The sequence below is a fragment of the Rhinoraja longicauda genome, chromosome 5 (assembly GCF_053455715.1).
Source record: "Rhinoraja longicauda isolate Sanriku21f chromosome 5, sRhiLon1.1, whole genome shotgun sequence".
NCBI classification, from domain to species: domain Eukaryota; kingdom Metazoa; phylum Chordata; class Chondrichthyes; order Rajiformes; family Arhynchobatidae; genus Rhinoraja; species Rhinoraja longicauda.
This window is the reverse complement of record NC_135957.1, coordinates 15,865,708-15,888,436: the sequence shown is the minus strand read 5'-3', so window position 1 is coordinate 15,888,436 and position 22,729 is coordinate 15,865,708. Positions and strand designations below refer to the sequence as shown.

Sequence of the window (22,729 nt, the reverse complement as noted above, 5' to 3'; positions counted from 1 at the left end):
GCAAAATAGCCAAGGGCAGAAAACGCTTGTTGGAGTTATTTACAGACCACCAAGCAGCAGTCGGGTGGTAAGGGATAGCACCAAGCAGGAAATTAGGGATGCGTGAAGCAAAGGTACAGCAGTTATCATGGGTGACTTTAATCTACAAAAAGATTGGGCCAACCAAATTGGAAGCAGTGCTGAGGAGGAGGATTTCCTGGAATGTATATGGGATGTTTTTTTAAACCAATATGTAGAAGAACCAACTAGAGGACAGGCCATCCTAGACTGGGTATTGTGTAATGAGAAAGTTAGTGATCTTGTTGTGCAAAGTCACTTGGACACAGTTAGTTCAGAGACTAGGGTCCTGAACTTAAAGAAAGGAAACTTTGAAGGTATGAGACGGGAATTGGCTAGGATAGACTGGCAAATTATACTTAATTATACTTAAGGGTTGACGGTGGAGATGCAATGCAAAGATTTGAAGTCAACCCTTTAAGTATAATTTGCCAGTCTATCCTAGCCAATTCCCGTCTCATACCTTCAAAGTGAAAAAATAAAACGGGGAAGGCAGTTCCACCAGCTTCCCTCTAACGAGGGAAATCAAGGATAGTGTTAAATCCAAGGGAAAGCCATATCAATTGGCCAGAGGAAGCAGCAAACCAGAGGACTGGGAGAAATTTAGAACTCTTAACAGAGGAGGACAAAGGGGTTAATTAAGAGGGGGGGGGGGGGGGAGCATGAAAGAAAGCTTGTGGAGAATGTAAAAACTGACTCTAAAAGCTTCTTTAGATATGTAAACAGGACAAGATTAGTGAAGACAAATGTAGGTCCCTTACAATCAAAGACAGGTGAATTTATAATGGGAAAGAAAGAAATGGCAGAGCAGTGAACCAAATACTTTGGTTCTATCTTCACTAAGGAAGGCACAAACAATCTACCAGAAATACTAGGGGACCGAGGTAAACTGTTGGGACTGAAGGCAGATAAATCCTCAGGGCCTGATGGTCAGCATCCCAGAGTACTCGAGGTAGCCCTAGAAATCATGGATGCATTGGTGATCATTTTCCAATGTTCTCTCAATTCTGGAGGGTAGCCAATGTAATTCCACTTTTTAAGAAATGGAGAGAGAAAACGGGGAATTATAGACCAGTTAGACTTGCATCGGTAGTGGGGAAGATGCTTCAGTCGCTTATTAAAGATGTTATAGCAGCCCATTTGGAAAGCAGTGACAGGATCGGTCAAAGTCAGCATGGATTTATGAAGGGGAAATCATACTTGGAATTTTTTGAGGATGTAACAAGTAGAATGGATAAGGGAGTGCCAGTGGATGTGGTATATCTGGACTTCCAAAAAGCCTTTGACAAGGTCCCACACAAGAGATTAGTGTGCAAAGTTAGAGCACATGGTATTGGGGGTAGGGTGTTGACATGGATAGAGAACTGATTGGCAGACAGAAAGCAAAGAGTAGGAATTAACGGGTCCTTTTCAGAATGGCAGGCAGTGACTAGTGGGGTGCTGCAAGGCTCGGTGCTGGGACCCCAGTTATTTACAATATATATTAACAATTTAGATGAGGGAATTAAATGTGACATCCCCAAGTTTGCGGATGACACAAAGCTGGGTGGCAGTGTGAGCTGCGATGAGGATGCCATGAGGCTGCAGGGTGACTTGGATAGGTTGGGTGAGTGGGCAGATGTAGTATAATGTGGATAAATGTGAGGTTATCCACTTTGGTGGCAAGAATAGGAAGGCAGATTATTATCTGAATGGTGTCAGATTAGGCAAAGGGGAGGTGCAACATGACCTGGGTGCGCTTGTCCATCTGTCACTGAAAATAAGCATGCAGGAACAGCAGGCAGTGAAGAAAGCTAATGGCATGTTGGCCTTCATTGCGAGAGGATTTGAGTTTAGCAGTTGTACAGGGCCCTGGTGAGACCACACCTGGAATATCGTGTGCAATTTTGGTCTCCTAATTTGGAAGACCTCATTTCCTCCAATGCAGGAAGGACATTATTGCTATTGAGGGAGTGCAGCTATTAGGTTCACCAGGTTAATTCCTGGGATGGCATGACTGACATTTGATGAAAGATTGGGTCGACTGGGGTTGTATTCACTGGAATTTAGAAGGATGAGAGGGGATCTTATAGAAACATATGAAATTCTTAAAGGATTGGACAGGCTAGATGCAGGAAAAATGTTCCCGATGTTGGGGGAGTCCAGAACCAGGGGTCACAGTTTAAGAATAAGGGGTAGGCCATTTAGGACTGAGATGAGGAAAAACGTCTTCATCCAGAGAATTGTGAATCTGTGGAATTCTCTGCCACAGAAGGCAGTGCAGGCCAATTCACTGGATGTTTTCAAGAGAGAGTTAGATTTAGCTCTTAGGACTAAAGGAATCAAGGGATATGGGGAAACAGCAGGAACGGGGTACTGATTTTAGATGATCAGCCATGATCATATTGAATGGCGGTGCTGGCTTGAAGGGCTGGGTGGCCTACTCCTGCACCTATTTTTCTTTGTTTCTATGTCTCTACCTCCACCCTCCCTTTCCCTCACTGGGTTCTATCTGCCACTTTAAAAATTCTTCTCTCTTTTTTTCTCTTCTGTCTGCCTCCATTCACCTTGTGTCCTAGGCTCTCCAAGTCAGCAAGACAGAGTTCTTTGACTTTCTGTGTGGACTGAACGCAGGCTCTTCCTCGTCGAAGATCACCACCATCCTCAACCGTCTCACCTTCATGTCATTTTCTGCCAGCGTGTCTGACCTGAGCCACATTTCACAGTTTGCTGCTCAGCAGAGCAGCAAGAAATCATTCAGTCTTGGCACAAGAAAAATAACTGCAATTTTCCTTTAGCAAAGAAAATGAGACTGAGTAACAGATTTGCAAGCATTGTGTGTTGCCTTGAATTCCAGGTGATGTTAGGCTGCACTCTTACTTAAAGCTCTCCTGCAGAACCTGGAGCTCTTCCTCAGGAACTACCACTCCTTAAATGTAAAGGTTGCAACGACCAATATATAGAAAATTCTCACAAGCAGTCCCAGGTTTCTAGGGAGCTCACAAAACCTCCATTTACCCCCTGTACTTTAGGGGCAATATTCACTAAATTCTTTAAGGCCATCTCCACTGGCTTCTGTTTCCTGCCAGTCCTCCAGAAAATGCAGTTGAACATCACTTTATTGATGGCCCAAGAAGTGCCAGGTACCAAGTCGGGTAGCTTTTGACCACCTCAAAGAGCAGTTGTACTGTCTCCATTATACTGCAGGTAACGCCAGTCCATTAGAAATGTTCACTTACATGTTCTCCACTGCTCTTTAAAAAAGCCAACTGTTTGGGCCATGTGCTCTTGATCTGGGAACCTAGTGCAAAACAATGTCTTCCCTGCGTGCTGCTACATTGGGAAGCTGTTATGAATCCGTGCCTTTCACAACCCTCCCACAGTAATAAAAGGTCCACTGCTTGGTTTGAATATCCTGCCTGTGAAGGATGTTCTTGGCAGGCTAGGGTAAATGATACAGTATACTGCGGTGTGGGGTTTTGCTGCGATCGAACAGTGGCAGTTCCATGTGCTAACAGATCGCATAGATCCTACCCTCACTTTTCACCTCTTGTTGGTTGTGATTGAAATTGCTTTCTACCCTTCTTTCTGTTTGGTTGTACAGCTCTCCTCAACCTGGATATTTTTCTCTGGTAACAAGCTCAAGGCACATGATTACAGAAAACAAGAGATGTGGAGTTGGTGCAGGAAAAGAGTGCTAGGCTAAAATAGATATTCGATCTTATTGATTAGCAAAGCAGGGCAAGTGGACAGGTGGCCTACTACTGTTTCTTAATCTCTGATGTTTTATGTGTATATGTGTGTATTTATTTGTCCAGGATGTGTAGGAAAGAACTGCAGATGCTGGTTTAAATCGAAGATAGACACAAAATGCTGGTTACTCAGCGGGACAGGCAGCATCTCTGGGGGAGAAGGAATGGGTGATACTTCGGGTCGAGACCCTTCTTCAGGCATTTATTTGTCTATCTACCTGTTTGCCTCTTAGTTATGGGGTGCATGATGTGGCCTGAGTGCAGTTGCAGGGACCACTTCTGAGGTGCAATTCACAGTGTCAGAGATCTCACCTTAACATATCTTAAGTTATATTCTTTTCAATATTGCTGCATATTGCAATGTGTGTCACCCATTGCCGTGAATGTTTGTCCGGTTTGTCCATTTGCTTTTTCTTTAATCATTGTAGAGCAAACAACATCACATGGATTTACAGGAAAGATGTCTAGACATGAAGGGAGAGGAGCGTTCCATTGCCTGCCATTCTTTACCAACTACAATGGGGGGAGAAATGGGGGAGGCAACCAATGCTTTCCGCCAACGGTGCCTGATGGAATACAGGAAAATCCTGGAAATGTGCCAGTTCTATGGCATTGCCTTCACTGAAAAGATGCTGATTAAAGGTAACATCCAGTCATGTTAATCGTCTTAAAATTTACTGGATTCCACTTTTAAAGATTGTTGCTTAAAGCACACGGTTTTCAGACGAGTTGAGTTAGGAACTTGCATCTTTGCTTCCAATTCTCTGTTTGTCTGCATACATCTATCTATTATATATTACTAAAACTCTCATCTTGTATATTTGTAGGTTTGTGGATATATTTGTTCCCGAAATACAGCCAAAATGGTACACGATAGCGCAACAATTTTAGGCCCACCTTACTCACCATTGGCGTGCAGTTCAAATGGTTGTTTTATTTTAAAAGTTTTTTACTTTTTAAACTTAAAAAAACAATTATTAAACTTTAATGAATCCCTTTTCCACTTCCCATGCCCGTCAGCCGCTCCTGCGCAGTTGGGGCCCATTGATCTAATACTTACGTAAGATGGCTGTCGCATCCGCGCGTGGTCTCAAAGGGCACTGATTGTCCGCCGGCCGTCACCGTCGAGGTGCCGCTGCAGGAGAGGTTTGCACCCAATGGGTCGCTCTGGACGCCACAATGGCTGCCCGGGACCGGGGTGAGTGGCTCCCTCTCCCATTTCCTCTCCCCCCTTGCCTGCTGCCCCCGTCCCCGGGGGAGACTCCCCGGCCGGCAACAGGTCCACGGGTCGTCAGTTGGGGGAGGGTTGCCGGGCCCCGCAGGAGAGGTTTGGACCCAACGGGTCCACACCCGTCTAGTAACATAATAAAGTTGTTTGATGTGTAGGACACCTCTACAACCATTCAATTTATTATAGAATTACAGGAAACCCTTGTTTTAACTGATTTTTTAAAAATAGATTTCGGTTATAGTGGGTTGACCCACCAATCATAGATACTAGAGGAGCAAGATAGACCACTCAATCCTAAAAACCGTAGTATGTCATGGCGCCATTTTAGTAGGCAGAACCTTGCAGAAACATTTAGAAAGAAAAATAACAAAAATCTGTGAATTGATAGATGAGATATATTCTGCATTTTAATGGTATCATCACACATACTGTTCCCCCAAAACACTGATTACACTACGAGAGGTATAGCGAACGGCGGGTTTTGCGTACTAAAATGGCGGCCGTTACGCTCCTTTGTATACTACACTTCAGTATAGGCGATTTAAACAGAGTGGTCCATCTTGCTTTTCTGATATCTTTGCCACCAATGGCTTCCCACATCACCCCGGCTCCCGTCACCTCTCTGGCAGCTTGCAGTTCCGGCTGCCACACTACCCCCGGCTCGTGCCGTCTCCCCGGCCACTTGCAGTGCCAGCTGCCACTCTACCCCAGGCTCATGCTGTCTCCCCAGCCACGCAGTGCCAGCTGCCACTCTACCCCAGGCTCATGCTGTCTCCCCAGCCACGCAGTGCCAGCTGCCCTCACGCCACCCCCAGCTTGTGCCGTCTCCCCAGCCACTGGCAGTCCCGGCTGCCACACTACCCCTGGCTTGTGCAATCACCCCGGCCACTTGCAGTGCCGGCTGCCCTCACGCCACCCCCCCGCTCGTGGCGTCTCCCCGGTGTGGAGGAGAAATGAGAGGGTTAATTAAAATTAGAAGTTAATTAAAATTGAGAATTCAACATTCATACCGTTGGGTTGTAAGCTACCTAAGCGGAATATGAGGTGCTGTTCCTGTAGTTGCCGTGTGGTTTTACTCTGGCAAAGGAAGACCTCCAGAACAGAAAGGTCTGTTTGGGAATGGGAAGGGGAGTTAAAATGGTTTGCAACCTGGAAATGCAGTAGGCCTTGGCAGAACGAACGCAAGTATTCAGTGAAACAGTCTCCTAGTCTACGCATAGTCTCACCGATGTACAGGAGGCCACATCGGGAACACCGGATGCAGTCGATAAGGCTAGAGCAGATGCGTGTGATCTTCTGTCTCACCTGGTAGGACTGCTGGGGTCCCTGGATGGAGGTGAGGGAGGAAATATAGGGACAGGTTGCAAGGGATAGTACCTGAGGAGGGGGTGGTTTGGGTGGGAGGGGATGAAGGAACCAAGAAGTTGGGGAGGGAGCGGTCTCTGCAGAAGGTGGAAAGGGGTGGAGATGGGAAGATGTGACTGGTGGTGGGATCACGTTGGAGGTGACAGAACTGTTGGAGTATAATCTGTTCTTCTGAAGTCTGCTACAATCTTTCTTATTATTTACCACATTGCTGAGATGGTGGGACTTTGAAATTCTAAACTTGGTTACCAGCAATAGTAAAACATAGCACTTAGAGCAGTATAGCATAGGAATAGGCCCTTCAGCCCATGATTCGGTACTGACCATAATGCCAATTTACCTGCACATGGACAATATCCCTCCGTCCCCTGCATGTTTGTGTGCCTGACTAAATACTTGTTAAATATTGATATTGTCTCTACTTCCACCACCTCCCTGGCAACACATTTTAGGCACAGAACTCTGTGTAAAAGAAAGTGCTTTGTAAATGTGCTTTAAACTATTCTTTAAACCTATGCACTCTTATATTTGACATTTCCACCCTGGGAAAAATACTTTGACTGTCAATATTATAATTGTTGTTGATATCTGATTGTTCTTCACAGTCTCATGGTTGAATATTCAGCAGTGAGGGAGATGTCAATGGTATGTCACAGAAAGATTAACAACATCCTTGCATGCATTTTGCCTGTGTGTGTTGTATACATTGGAATGGTTTTTTTGTGCAATGTCTGTGATCTGTGGTCCATGTAAGGTCTGTGATCCATTTTTGCCTTATGATTCAGTTTCTCAAATAAGTGGCATGAGATTAAGTTTAAATGCCTCAATACTTTACGGTGTTAAATGATTGTATAAATGCAAATTGTTTTTGTTGAAATGTCCACCTTATCGAAATGACTACCCTGCCGCATTGATTCAAGAGTCATAATTTGTGTCTTTTCTTTGTAGCCTTACTTCACCCTGGAGACAAGTTAACTAACACCCCGGGCCAAAGTCTGAAGCTAAGACAGCCTGGGACTAGTGTTGTATCTGATGATAATGCGGAGCGATGGCATGTCACTAGGTGCGAATGGGAGGGAGCCAGACCATGCTTCTATTTTTATTTATATTCATTTTTGGGATCTAGCTTCATTGCCCAGGACAGCCTTCATTGTCCCTCCCTCATTTCCCATGAGAAAGTGGTGGTGAACCATCTCCTTGACCTGGAAGAATAATTGCAGAGTATTCTGTAGATGATACATAACTCAGTGACACTGCCGATGATGAAGGGAGTAACTATTTAGACTGGCTGATGGGAGTACGAGTCAAATGGGTTACCTTTTGTTTGTCTGTGGGTCTTTTCATGCAAACAATGCAGACATGGTGGAGTGTAGTTCACACCAAATGAGGTGCTGAGATAAATTGTGTGTTATACAGTAAGTATCTCAAGCAGACTCAAAGAATGCAGTGGAAGATGGCAAAGAATAAAGACTCCTTAATTTATTCACAAAATGCTGGAGTAACTCAGCAGGTCAGGCAGCATCTCGGGAGAGAAGGAATGGGTGACGTTTCGGGTCGAGACCCTTCTTCAGACTGATGTCGGGGGTGGGACAAAGGAAGGATATAGGTGGAGACAGGAAGATAGAGGGAGATCTGGGAAGGAGGAGGGGAAGGGAGGGACAGAGGAGCTATCTGAAGTTGGAGAAGTCGACGTTCATACCACCGGGCCGCAAACTGCCCAGGCGAAATATGAGGTGCTGCTCCTCCAATTTCCTTAATCTGAAACTGCCCACTAGTTCAAGATACCAAGAGGGCACACGCACACAGCCACTCAGCATCTATCCCTTTCACATTCTAATTTATTTCAACAAGATTGTTTGTTACCATTCTGGACTCCAAAGTGCTTAGGTTGGATTAAATTGCATTTATGTCAAATGCCTAGCAGGTTAGGAGGTTGAACTCAGGATGTGGATAGGTACATGCGACTGGATAGCCATTACGGAAACCTGGCTAAAGGAGGAATATGACTGGCAACTGAATGTTCCAGAGTCGAGAGAGAGGGGGGGTAAAAGAGGCAGATCAAGGAGAACATGATGGCAGTAGTCCAAGATGTCATTAATGAGGGATCGTCCAGTGAGGCTATAATGGGCGGAGCTGAGAAATAAAAAGGGGATGATCACCTTGTTGTGATTGTAGTATAGGTCCCCAAATAGTCAATGGGAATGAGAGCAACACAAATGCTCGGACATTGTAGACAGCTGCAAAATTTATAGGATTGTCCTGGCATGGGATTTTAATTCTCCCAATATAGACTGGAATTGACACAGTGCCAAGGACTTAGATGAGGTGGAATTTGTCAAGAGTGTCAAGAATGTTCAGGAACCCTCCATTCCCCCCATATCCATGTGTCTATCTAAAAGCCTGTTAAATGCCACTATCATATCTGCTTCCAGCACCACTCCTGGCAGTGGGTTCCAAGCACTCACCACTCTCTGTAAAACAAAATTGCCACACATCATTTAAACCTTCCTCTCATCTTAAACTTTTGCCCTCTATATTTGACATTTCCTCCCTGGGGAAAAAGGTTCTGACTGTTTATCCTATCTATGTCTATCCAATTTAATAAAATTCTATCAGGTCACCCCTCAGCCTCCAATGTTCTAGAAGAAAACAATCCAAGTTTGACCAACCTTTTGTTGTAATGCTAGTAATTTACCAGCATCCTAGTAAAATGTAGACACAAGGAAGTGCAGATAGATGCTGGTTTACAAAAAAATACACAAAGTACTGGAGCAACCTAGGAAACCTCATCTGCACCTTCATCTAAAACTTCAAATCCTTCCTGCAATGAGACCAGAGCTACATACAATATTCCAAATGCAAAGATATATAAAGCTGCAACATGATCTCCTGATCATTCAGATCAGTCTGAAAAAGGGTCTCAAGCTGATCACCCATTCCTGCTCTCCGGAGATGCTGCCTGTCCTGCTGAGTTACTCCAGCATTTTATGTCTATCTTCGTTGGGCCGGAGGGGCCTGTTTTTGCGCAGTATTCTAAAATTTTAAAAAATAAAACCACAATCCTCTGTTTTTCCATAAATAAGCCAATTCTGAATCCAAACCAAAATACAGTGCATCTTAATCTTCCGGATCAGTCTTCTATGAGGGACCTTATCAAATGACTTACAAGAGACCATGTAGTCAACATCCAATGCCCTAGCCTCATCAAGCACCTCTGTCACCTAATCAAAAACCTCAGTCAAATTTGAAAGACATGACCTTCTGCAGACAAAGCCATAATGACTCCTTAATTAAACCATTCTCTTTCAAATGCGAGTAAATCCTATCCCGAAGTATCCTCCCCAATACCGTCCTTCCCACTGATGTGCGGCTCACTGGCCTGTAACTTCCTGGATTGTCTCTACTTCCTTTGTTAAACAAAGGAACAACCCGTACCTCCTTTTCTTTTTGCTCTTCTCATTCACTCATGTCCTCTGACACATATTCTTCATTTCAATCCCCTCCCCAATCCCGTCACCTACTTCTCCCCTCCCCTCACATGGTCCATCACCCACACATACAACACACTATTCCTTCCCCCTACTGTTCCCATCTGCCCACCAAGCCTCCATTATCTGGTTCCACTCATCACTTTCTGTTCTTGTGTAGAAAGGAACTGCAGGTGCTGGTATGTACCGACAATAGACACAAAGTGCTGCAGTAACTTAGCGGGTTAGGCAGCATCTCTGGAGGAAAAGGATGGGTGACTTTTCGGGTCGGGACCCTTCTTCATTCTGAAGAAAGGTCCCCGACCTGAAACATCACCATTCTTTTTCTCCAGAGATGCTGCCTGGCTCATTGAGTTATCCAGGTATCTCCACCCTCCCCCTTCTCGCTCCATCTCTCCCATCAACTCCTCAGCTGGATCCACCAAGTGCCTCCCCCCTCATATAGCCCTCATCAACCTTCTGAGTACTTCTTCAAAAACCTCAATCAAAATGATAGGCATGGTCATGTGTTAAGCAAGCTTCTCAGGAGCAAATATATTTTGTAAACTGCAGATCTAAGAGTCTCTAGTTGATAGCTTCAGGTAGGTACTGGGTGCCAAATAAAGCTGAATGTCTGTTAATAATTATTTATTTTACTGCCATCCTAGACAACGCATCATTATGGATAGATTCAACCATAAATATGCACCGAAAAAGGAAGAGAATCAGATCAACATGGCGCTAAATAAAAGTCAACTGGAGGAAGTTAGTGAACAGCCAGAGTCGGAACTGAGGTAATGCATTTTTCCAACCAGAAGCCCATGGCTTTTCATGTGGAAGAGCCAATAAATGTCACTTATCCATTCAGTTAGTCCTGATTCCCATGTGCTAGAATCGAAAAGTGGTACAATTTAAGGCCAGCAGGGAATATCCCAGTGTTCTAGTCACTACTTTCCTCTCAGCCAACGGCATAAAAAAAATATTAACTACTCCAGCTTATACTCGCTGGAATTAGGCTTATACTCGCTGGAATTTAGAAGACTGAGGGGGGATCTTATTGAAACATATAAAATTCTTACGGAGTTGGAGAGGCTAGATGCGGGAAGATTGTTCCCGATGTAGGGGAAGTCCAGAACCAGGGGTCACAGCTTAGGATAAGGGGGAAGTCTTTTAGGACCGAGATGAGAAAACATTTCTTCACACAGAGAGTGGTGAGTCTGTGGAATTCTCTGCCACAGAAGGTAGTTGAGGCCAGTTCATTGGCTATATTTAAGAGGGAGTTAGATGTGGCCCTTGTGGCTAAAGGGATCAGGGGGTATGGAGAGAAGGCAGGTACGGGTTACTGAGCTGGATGATCAGCCATGATCATATTGAATGGTGGTGCAGGCTCGAAGGGCTGAATGGCCTACTCCTGCACCTATTTTCTATGTTTCATAGCCCACACCTTTAAGGAAACTTACAATAAGGAATCCTATTGTATCATTCCCTGAGTAAACTGGAAAAGTCATTGGATAGAATGCCTCATCATCAGGACTGTAAAACAAGCACCAAGACTTTCCTTGGCTGGTGTATGCACTGCTGAAGTCTCAATTACACCACATCACCCGAAACGTCACCCATTCCTTCTCTCCAGAGATGTTGCCTGTCCCGCTGAGTTACTCTAGCTTTTTGTGTCTATCTTCACATTAATGATTGATTATTTAATACTTTATTATCACATGTGGCATGTCACAGTGAAATTCTTTGTTTCGCACACCATACACAAGGTATGCTAAGAATTGAATAGATATAGGGCACTGACAAAGTTACAAAGTGTCCATTATGGTCCCCAGTGGTCCCTGTTTGTTTTTGGCGGCCCATCTTCTTTTGGGATCTGTTTCCAAGAAAGTTTGGAAATGGAGGTTCATCCAAATCAGCTGCTTAACAGGCTGTTCCCAGGGATGCACATTGACAGATATTCAATTTGGTGAAAGGTGGACACTGATCTGGCCAAAACCTGCTCCTCTTCCAGTGCAAGGAGTTGTCTACAGATTGGCACATTCTAAAGTGCAGGACTACTTGCTAATGAACACACTGAAGCTTGGTGCAGCCTCTCCAAAGGCCTCATAGGTAAAGACCATGGATTTGATTCTCCTGTCATGTGACACATGGGCTTAGGTACTGCATAGTAAAGTCTCCATCATATACAGTATATCGCTCATGGAATGTTCAGGAATTAAACATTGATGCAACATTGCAATAATTTGGTAAAAAAGACAAACATCATGCATTATCCAACTTGAAATTCAATGAATACTCTCTATGGAAAAAACATACTCAAGATAAAACATATCGTGTACATTGGCGAGAAAAAGTGTAGACTTATCGACCTTTTCGTTGAACACTTACGCTCGGTCCACCAAGGCCTACTGATCTCCAGATTGCTGACCACTTTAACCCCCTCTTCCCATTCCTATACTGACCCCTCCCCTCGCCCCTACCACCCTCTCCATTCCCTCCACTAAAAGTCCAAATGATGATTCCCTCTTGGGCTTACACCATCAGGGAACCTCCTTGCCTGAGGTCATCTGTTGCCAACCCTGATTTGTCCTGGTTATTTTCTTGCTTCCTGTCGCCTCCCTCACTATAATCAGTCTGCAGAAGGGTCCCGACCCGAAACCATTTTCTGTAGAGATGCTGTCTGACCCGCTGAGTTACTCCAGCATTTTGTGTCTGTCTTTGGTATAAACGAATAAAGTTGTACTGAATAAATTTATAGTAATGCAAGGAGTTATCTGATTAAAGTTTTAGGATATTAAGGAGAACAGATATGGTTGATATCTGTTCTCCTTAATATCATTCCTTTTGATGATGACATTTAGGCGTGTTATATGCAAAAACATGAACACTTTAGAACACTCTTCTGTAAATGGTAATTGATATTAGCTCAACCAAAAGTATCGAGGGGAATGAAGCAAAGCTGTATGTCTAAGGCTTCTATCAATGGTCAATTAGACTTAAGCGGCTGAGCTCAAAGGAACTTAGAGATACTTATGGAATTTAATCCTGATGATCCCAAGGTGATGCACTTTGAGAGGACTATCAAGGATATGACATGCACAATGAATGGTAGGGCCTCAGGGAGAATTGAGGAACAGAGGGTGCTTGATGTCTAAGGATCCCTGAAGATTTAAACTCAACTAGATAAGATGTGAAGAAGGCCTATGAAATACTTGTGTCATTAGCCAAAGCATAGAATTTATGAACAGGGAGTTTATAAGACATTGTCTCGGAGTATTGTGTACAATCCAGGTCACCACACTGTAGGAAGGACATGATTACTGGAGATGGTGCTAAGGAGATTCACCATAATGTTGCCTGGACTGCAGAAACTCAATTATGAGGACAGCCTGTATAGTGTAGGTGACTTTTCCTTGGAGTGGAGTAGGCTTGGGGAGGGGAGAACCTGATAGAGATAAATACAAATATGAGGGGCATAGACAGTGTAGATAATGGGGAACTTTTCTCCATCGCAGAGGATCTAAAACAAGAGGGCAGAGGATGAGTTTAAGCAATAAGATAATTAGGAGTGAACTGAGGAAGAACTTTTTCAATCAGAGGGTGTTTCAGAACGCTGCAGTTCGCATACCGTCCGAACAGATCCACGGATGATCCAGTGTAGATAATGGGGAACTCTCCCAGGTTCTGCACACCGCTCTCTCGCATCTGGACAGCCAGAAGGAGGGCTATGTGAGGCTATGTTCATTGATTTTAGTTCAGCTTTCAACACAATGGTCCCCACCAGACTTGCTGAGAAGCTGCTGAAACTGGGGCTTAACACACCCCTGTGTGCCTGAGTCCTGGACTTTCTGACCGCCTGGCCCCAAGTGGTCAAGATGGGGAGACATATTTCTAACCCCCTCACCCTGAACACAGGATCCCCCCAGGGTTGTGTCCTTAACCTCCTACTGTACTCCCTGTACACACATGACTGTGTGGCCAGGTTCAGCTCCAACCTCATCATCAAGTTTGCTGATGACACTGTGGTGGTGGGCCTGATCTCCGATAACGATGAGAAGGCCTACTGGGAGGAGGTGGCTGATCTGGCACTCTGGTGTCAGGACAACAGCCTCCTCTTGAATGTCACAAAAACTAAGGAGCTGATTGTGGACTTTAGAAGGGCTCAACATCCGAGGAAGTACACGCCACTGGAGATAAATGGGATTACTGTGGATAGGGTGAGCAGCTTTAAATACCTGGGAGTCCACATCACAGAGGATCTGACATGGACAACACACATTACCGTACTGGTGAGTAAGGCAAGGCAGTGCCTTTACCACCTCAGACAGTTGAGGAAATATTGGGTTTCTCTGAGGATCCTTCAGTGCTTCTACTCTGGGGCTGTAGAATGCATCTTGTCCGGGAACATCACAATCTGGTTTGGGAACAGCTCTGCCCAGGCCAGGAAGGCTCTGCAGAGAGTACTGCGTTCGGCTGAACGCACTATGGGAACTACACTCGCCCCCCTGCAGGACCTATACATCAGGAGGTGCAGATCCAGAGCCAGCAACATTATGGGGAACCCCTACCACCCCAGCAATGGACTGTTCCAGCTGCTAAAATCAGGCAAACGCCTCCGCTGTCACACTGTGAAAACAGAGGATGAGACGGAGTTTCTTCCCACAGGCCATCAGGACTGTTAACTCTCATATCATCAGGGACTAATTTAATTTACTGTATTTATTTTTTGTGTTAAATTTTTTTTTTCTATTCTGTTTGTAGTTTAGCACAATCTGCAGGAATTGCCACTTTCATTTCACTGCACATCTTGTATATGTATGTGACAAATAAACTTGACTTGACTTGTTTGGAATGTGAAACTCACTGCCTGAGTGAATGTTTCGGGCAGGTACTTTCTCAATGTGTAGGAAGTATCTGGAGGAGCATGTGAATTGCTAATGGGTTTGTTTTGGGCAGGTACTGAATACTAAACAACTGAAATCCCTGCGAGTAATTCTCTATCTTACAGATCTCCTGAGCAGCTCATTGTGGATAATCCCAACCAAGAATCAAAGCATATGGAAGTGAAAGTCGAGATAGGGATGCAACAGAACACCAGTCAACTGGAGGAAGTCAGTGAAGAAGCGGAATCAAAATTGAGGTAGTGCTCTTCCACGCCTACTCTTTCTCAATTTACCCCTTGACTCCTAATGCTGCCAAATTACAAGGCAAATTCTAATTTAATGGGCATTCTTTGCATGTTAAGTAGCTAATGTCAGCAGATCATTCAACTGGTCCTGTCTTCCTTAGGCTGAATTTTCCATGTTCTGGTCATCATTTGCCCTTCAACCAACTGCAAAACAGTGCAAATTAACTGGTCATAAGCTGGAAAAAGTGCAGAGGAAATTTACGAGGATGTTGCAGGTCTCAAGGGCCTTAGCAATATGATGTTGGAAAGGCTCGGACTTCATTCCTTGAGTGCAGGAGACAGAGGGTGATCTTATAGAGGAGTATAAAATCATGAGGGGTATACATAGGATGAATGCACAACCTTTTTTTTCTAGAGTAGCAGAATCAAGAACTAGAGGGCATAGATTTAAGATGAGAAGCAAAAAGTTTAATAGGAACTATTGAGGGGGATATTTTTCCTACTGTTTTCCTACTGTTCCAGTTCTTGAAAAGTGAAGAAGCTGTCTTTTTTTTGGGGGTGGGTGATGTTTCGTTATTATTTGAGATTTTCCACATCTGCATTTCTTTGATTTATATTCATTGATGAAATTTTATCTGTGCCTCATTGACTGCATCTTGCACAATGCAGTTCAGGGGGCCTGTGTTGATCCATTTTTCAATATTTCTGTCCTAATGGTATGCTGTGTTCAAGGTGATTCTAATACTTACATTGCAGATAGAAGGCCGGGTAGTTTTTACATCAGTGAAGAGTAAGCTATTGGAGAGGATTTCTGGTGACATAATAGGATTTAATACCATTTGGAAAAATTTGGGATTAATAAGGATAGTCAGCATCAAAAATACTGGAATAACAAGATAGACCACTCCGTTGAAATCGCCTATACTGAAGCGTAGTACACAAAGGAGCAGAGCGGCCGCCATTTTAATAAGCGAAACCCGCCGATCGCTCTGCCTCTCACAGAGTAATCAGTATTGTGGGGGAACAGTATGTGTGATGATACCATTAAAATGCAGAATATATCTCATCTATCAACTCTCATTTTGTTGTTATTTTTATTTTAAAATGTTTTCCCCCGGCTTAATTTCTCTGAATTTATTATTTCTTACTGTTTCTGCCCATTTCCCTCCCATCCTTCCTCCCGAGCCCCCTCTTTTGTGCAGTTTCCCTTGTATTGCTCAAACACACACTCTGCCCAAATTTAACTTTATTATATATATAATATCATCACTACTTCCTGTTCCACCACAACACTGATTACACTGCGAGAGGCAAAGCTATATATATATATGAATGTGTTTGTGTGTGAGAGGTAAGATAGAGATAAATAGATCTCAAAGTTCCTTCTCATGGATCAGAAGCAACTTTGATTTAAAGCAACGCTCCATTTCTCTCTTCATCTTATTTTTCACATGATGTACATAAACCATAAAGGCGATTCGACCTTTATGGTGTATATATATAAATTTATTATATGTGTGTGTGTGTGTGTGTGTGTGTGTGTGTGTGTGTATATATATATATATACACACACACACATACATATCTCGTTTTGGTATTGAGATGGAATCGCAGATGGCTGTACTCATCAGAAGAGAGTAATAAGAAGGGGTTATTTCTCCAGGATGTTTAAGTACTGTGGATTAAATAATTGAACTCTGACAATCATAGCTTAATAGAAAGTCAATCTGAAATGGTAACTCTGCATCTCTCTCCAGACATGCATCCTGATCCACTGAATATTTTCCGCATTCTCCATTGTTATTTCATCTTCATTTAAGTGATGATATTTCCAACCATGTCTTCAGTACTACAATGGGAATATTTCCTGTCCACCATCTTTCTTGTATTGAGTACTATTGGCCATTTATAATATATAGAATTAATCAAGTTTGTTATAAACTGGTTTATGCAACAGGGAAACTTTCAGACAATTTTTTTTTCATACTCATTCTTGCTCCTCCTATTTGCTCCATAATTTCCCATCACTGTTCATAGTATTTTTGGATAGGAAAAGAAGGGTCTCGACCCGAAACGTCACCCATTCCCTCTCTCCTAGATGCTGCTTGACCTGCTGAGTTACTCCAGCATTTTGTGATACCATAGTATTTTTGGAAATACTTACAGCTTTAATCTGATCTATTGGTTGTAGGATCACTTAGCTCTGTCTGCATTTACTGTTTGACACATGTAATTTTGTGTTGTAACTGCATCAGGTTGACATAATTCTTTGAATATACTTGCACCCATCATACCTTCTGGACTCCTTACTGGACCTGGCATGATCTCTTGGCTTGATAATAATGGATCAAAGAGAGAGATACGCCAGGTCATGAGTTTACAGACTATCACATTGCAATCACATCTAAAAGATCATCATCCTGTAATTCTTACCACAGAAATAGGCTGCCCAGAGCCGTATTTCCAGCATTTTCTATTTTAATCCAGCATCTGAAAATTTGTTATTCAATTACAAACTTATGTTTCTGTCGGTGCTTTCTTTCAGGCTTCGAAACATCATCATGTTTTTGTAAACCATAGTAAAATAACTGCAAGAAGTAACAAAGAGAGCAGGGAAATCTGTGAATAATTCTTGATCTCCCTGCTATCCTAGACAACTTATCATTGTGGAAGAACTGACACCGAGCAAGGAGATGGTCCCAATTAAGGTGCACCCGGACAACAATCAACTAAAGAAACCTAGTGAAACGTCAGAGTCAAAACCAAGGTAATGCTCTTTCACTTTCTCCACCCCCCTCCCTCCTCCCCTTTACTTTCTCCTTCATTCTTAAAGATGACCAATTTTGCTAGAAGCTACTTCAAGGCATTCTTTATCAATGATCCAGCCAGTGTCAGCTATTCATTCATTTAGCCCTGTCTGTCTTCACACTGAAAATCACATGCGTATCTTGAGCAGTAGCAAATAATTTTCCTACTCTTTGGGTCAGAGGCCTCCAAACTTTTCAGCATGAGGCCGCATTATATATTTGGCACATTTTTGCGGGCCGTAGGAAAAAATGAAGAAGTGTGAGTTTTATAAATTTAATGAACTCAGAAAAGTTTAGACTAGGTTACGTTAGATCAGATTAGGAAAGGTTAAACTAGGTTAAATTAGATTAGGTTAGTTTGCATTCGATTTATATGGCAACAAATAAATAATATTCAATTTTTTAAAAGAGCTTGAAATATTGGAATATATATACACAGTAAGTATACAATTATTTAAAAAACAAAAAAAATACAGTGACCACCACTGGGGGGGGAGAGAGAGAGAGAGAGAGAGAGAGAGAGGGGTAGACGGGTGGGGAGAAAGTAGGGGGGGGGAGAGAGAGTGAGGGGGAGAGAGGGAGAGTGGAGGGAGAGAGTGGGGGGGGAAGAGATTCGGGGTAGAAGCAGCAGCGGGTGAGAGCTGGAGCGCGGGGAAGGGGAGGGTGTCAGAGGGTCAGGTGAAGGAGTGCCACCACTTGCGGGGGCTGCTCCCTCCCTACCTCCCTCCCTCTCTCTCCCAGCATCAGCGAGGTCTGCGCCGCTCCTCCACTCTCTTCCCCAGCCCCGTCTCCATCTGATGCAGCGAAATAAGAACAGACACAAGTGTTGTAGTTGTTGTCAGAAGCCCCGCATCCCCGGGGTGAGCGGCAGCGACGAGGAGGGAAGTTTCACTTCTGTTTGTTCTTACTTCGAACACGCATATATATGTATTTTTATACACACACATATATATCTCGTTTCTTGTGATTTGTTTAGCAACCTTTTTCTTTCAATCTCTCTCTCTCTCTCTCTCTATCTCTATATATATATATATATATATATATATTATATATATATATATATATAACAACTTTTTTCTTTCAATCTCTATATATATATATATATATATATATATATAATCAGTCATGCACATACTTCTCAGCACATGGTTCTCCCTATCATGATCGCTGTTCTCTCACATACATTTCATTCGGGCCTACCCGTACACATTCGCAATCAGTGACATCAAACTTGTTTCCAGAAATCCTAATATTGTGAATTAAATAACTATGAACACATGTCAAGATATTTTTCCATTCTTTTCATTCTATATTAGTGTAATAAAATGTAATGCACACATACCTACACTGATACAGAAGTGCTAGCTTTAGACATGAATAATGGACATTACTACCATAGTTTAGTTTTGCACTTAACATATAATTGAGGCAATATAGTGCTAACCCTCACTTTTCTGAAAAATGAGTTACATGCATTAACACGATCCTTACACACTACCCTACAACCTGTAAAAATTTCATATTTAAATTCAATCGATAAGTTGGTCAAATAACAAAGGCACCTTCTTTTTTTTGTGATTTATGGATTTTTCAAATGTGAATATCTCATAACTACACATTTGTGGGTTAGCAGTATATTGCACCAACCCCCTTCAATTTTTTATCATTCAAAAATGAACTTCATAAACAAGGATAACACTTTTTATTTCTGTCATTCATGGTAAGATTTACATCATTTTGTGTGCGAGATATACAGGGTTGCACTGTTTCGCATATCAGCTAACCCCAATGAAAAGATCAGGTCCTGATTTATACCAGCTCTTCACCTTCCGCCACCCCCCCCCCCCCCCCCCCGTCTGAAGAAGGGTCCCAACCTGAAACATCACCCATCCTTTTTCTCCAGAGATGCTGCCTGATCTGGTGATTTACTCCAACACTGTGTCTATTTGAATTGGATTCATGCTTCTGTACCACGTCAGGCAGCAGTGGTCATTTTAGTGGCTGTCAAGGGTTTTTAACTAATCAATTCACCAATTGAGATTTTCTTGGCTCTAAGTATAAAGTTAAATGTCTTTCAATTATATTGTGGTTACAGTAGAGATCTATTGTTTGCAAATGCCTAATCTCTGCTTCCATGACTTTTAAAAATAAAACAAAAAGAGGTACAGCTCGTGGAGGTGAAATTAAAATTAACAGAGGAAGCTAAGAAGAACAGTTCATTAAATATGATCAATTGGCCAGATACAGATGGAGTGGATCTCTAGTGCAAATATTCAATCAGTAACATCCAAAGTTTAAAGATCACAAAGCAGCAATTCTTCAAGAAATAGTTATAAATGTCAACCATCAACTTATCCAAGAAGTGGAACAAAATAATTGTTTGCAAACATTTTATATACGAAGAAATTGCAGAGTTATGAACGCTGCCCAGTCTAGCACACAGAATCTGCCTACTAAAATGGCGCTGAAATTTACACATGCCCTACTACGGTTTTCAGAGTCGAGTGGTCTTTCTTGGTACTCTAGTATTGGTCAGCATGGCCTTTTGAGGGGGAGGTCATGTATGATAAACTTGGATGAGTATTTTGAGGATGTGACAAAGATGATTGATGATAAAACGGTGTGAATTTTGGAGCACCACTCATTATGTACATGGCGCCATTCACTTTTGTATTGAGATGGAATCGCAGTTGGCTGTACTCATCAGAAGAGAGTAATCAGAAGGGGTTATTTCTCCAGGATGTTTAAGTACTGTGGATTAAATAATTGAACTCTGACAACCATAGCTTAATAGAAAGTCAATCTGAAATGGTAACTCTGCATCTCTCTCCAGACATACATCCTGATCCACTGAATATTTTCCGCATTCTCCATTGTTATTTCATCTTCATTTAAGTGATGATATTTCCAACCATGTCTTCAGTACTACAATGGGAATATTTCCTGTCCACCATCTTTCTTGTATTGAGTACTGTTGGCCATTTATAATATATAGAATTAATCAAGTTTGTTATAAACTGGTTTATGCAACAGGGAAACTTTCAGACAATTTTTTTTTCATACTCATTCTTGCTCCTCCTATTTGCTCCATAATTTCCCATCACTGTTCATAGTATTTTTGGATAGGAAAAGAAGGGTCTCGACCCGAAAGTTACCCATTCCCTCTCTCCTAGATGCTGCTTGACCTGCTGAGTTACTCCAGCATTTTGTGATACCATAGTATTTTTGGAAATACTTAGCTTTAATCTGATCTATTGGTTGTAGGATCACTTAGCTCTGTCTGCATTTACTGTTAACACACATGTAACTGCATCAGGTTGACATAATTCTTTGAATATATTTGCACCCATCATACCTTCTGGACTCCTTACTGGACCTGGCATGATCTCTTGGCTTGATAACAATGGATCAAAGAGAGAGATACGTCAGGTCATGAGTTTACAGACTATCACATTGCAATCACATCTAAAAGATCATCATCCTGTAATTCTTACCACAGAAATAGGCTGCCCAGAGCCGTATTTCCAGCATTTTCTATTTTAATTCCAGCATCTGAAAATTTGTTATTCAATTACAAACTTATGTTTCTGTCGGTGCTTTCTTTCAGGCTTCGAAACATCATCATGTTTTTGTAAACCATAGTAAAATAACTGCAAGAAGTAACAAAGAGAGCAGGGAAATCTGTGAATAATTCTTGATCTCCCTGCTATCCTAGACAACTTATCATTGTGGAAGAACTGACACCGAGCAAGGAGATGGTCCCAATTAAGGTGCACCCGGACAACAATCAACTAAAGAAACCTAGTGAAACGTCAGAGTCAAAACCAAGGTAATGCTCTTTCACTTTCTCCACCCCCCTCCCTCCTCCCCTTTACTTTCTCCTTCATTCTTAAAGATGACCAATTTTGCTAGAAGCTACTTCAAGGCATTCTTTATCAATGATCCAGCCAGTGTCAGCTATTCATTCATTTAGCCCTGTCTGTCTTCACACTGAAAATCACATGCGTATCTTGAGCAGTAGCAAATAATTTTCCTACTCTTTGGGCCAGAGGCCTCCAAACTTTTCAGCATGAGGCCGCATTATATATTTGGCACATTTTTGCGGGCCGTAGGAAAAAATGAAGAAGTGTGAGTTTTATAAATTTAATGAACTCAGAAAAGTTTAGACTAGGTTACGTTAGATCAGATTAGGAAAGGTTAAACTAGGTTAGGTTAGTTTGCATTAGATTTATATGGCAACAAATAAATAATATTCAATTTTTTAAAAGAGCTTGAAATATTGGAATATATATACACAGTAAGTATACAATTATTTAAAAAACAAAAAAAATACAGTGACCACCACTGGGGGGGAGAGAGAGAGAGAGAGAGAGAGAGAGAGAGAGAGAGAGAGAGAGAGAGAGAGAGAGAGAGAGAGAGAGAGGGTAGACGGGTGGGGAGAAAGTAGGGGGGGGAGAGAGAGTGAGGGGGAAGAGAGGGAGAGTGGAGGGAGAGAGTGGGGGGGGAAGAGATTCGGGGGTAGAAGCAGCAGCGGGTGAGAGCGGGAGCGCGGGGAAGGGGAGGGTGTCAGAGGGTCAGGTGAAGGAGTGCCACCACTTGCGGGGGCTGCTCCCTCCCTACCTCCCTCCCTCTCTCTCCCAGCACCAGCGAGGTCTGCGCCGCTCCTCCACTCTCTTCCCCAGCCCCGTCTCCATCTGATGCAGCGAAATAATGCAGAAACATCATCATGTTTTTGTAAACAATAATAAAATAACTGCAAGAAGTAACAAAGAGAGCAGGGAAATCTGTGAATAATTCTTAATCTCCCTGCTATCCTAGACAACTTATCACTGTGGAAGAACTGACACCGAGAAAGGAGATGGTCCAAATTAAGGTGCACCCGGACAACAATCAACTAAAGAAGCCTAGTGAAACGTCAGAGTCAAAACCAAGGTAATGCTCTT

At 42.7% G+C, this 22,729-nt stretch overlaps 1 protein-coding gene across 1 annotated transcript in view; it reads left to right on the top strand.

Moving 5' to 3' along the window:
- The window catches only part of efcab12 (EF-hand calcium binding domain 12), a 50,839-nt gene that overhangs the window by 18,972 nt on the left and 9,138 nt on the right, over positions 1 to 22,729 (top strand). The window contains exons 5-11 of the mRNA XM_078398964.1: positions 4,217 to 4,430; positions 7,333 to 7,447; positions 10,520 to 10,645; positions 14,860 to 14,991; positions 17,633 to 17,746; positions 21,502 to 21,615; positions 22,605 to 22,718. Of these exons, the coding sequence (XP_078255090.1) occupies positions 4,217 to 4,430; positions 7,333 to 7,447; positions 10,520 to 10,645; positions 14,860 to 14,991; positions 17,633 to 17,746; positions 21,502 to 21,615; positions 22,605 to 22,718 (929 nt within the window). The remainder of the gene's footprint in view (positions 1 to 4,216; positions 4,431 to 7,332; positions 7,448 to 10,519; positions 10,646 to 14,859; positions 14,992 to 17,632; positions 17,747 to 21,501; positions 21,616 to 22,604; positions 22,719 to 22,729) is intronic.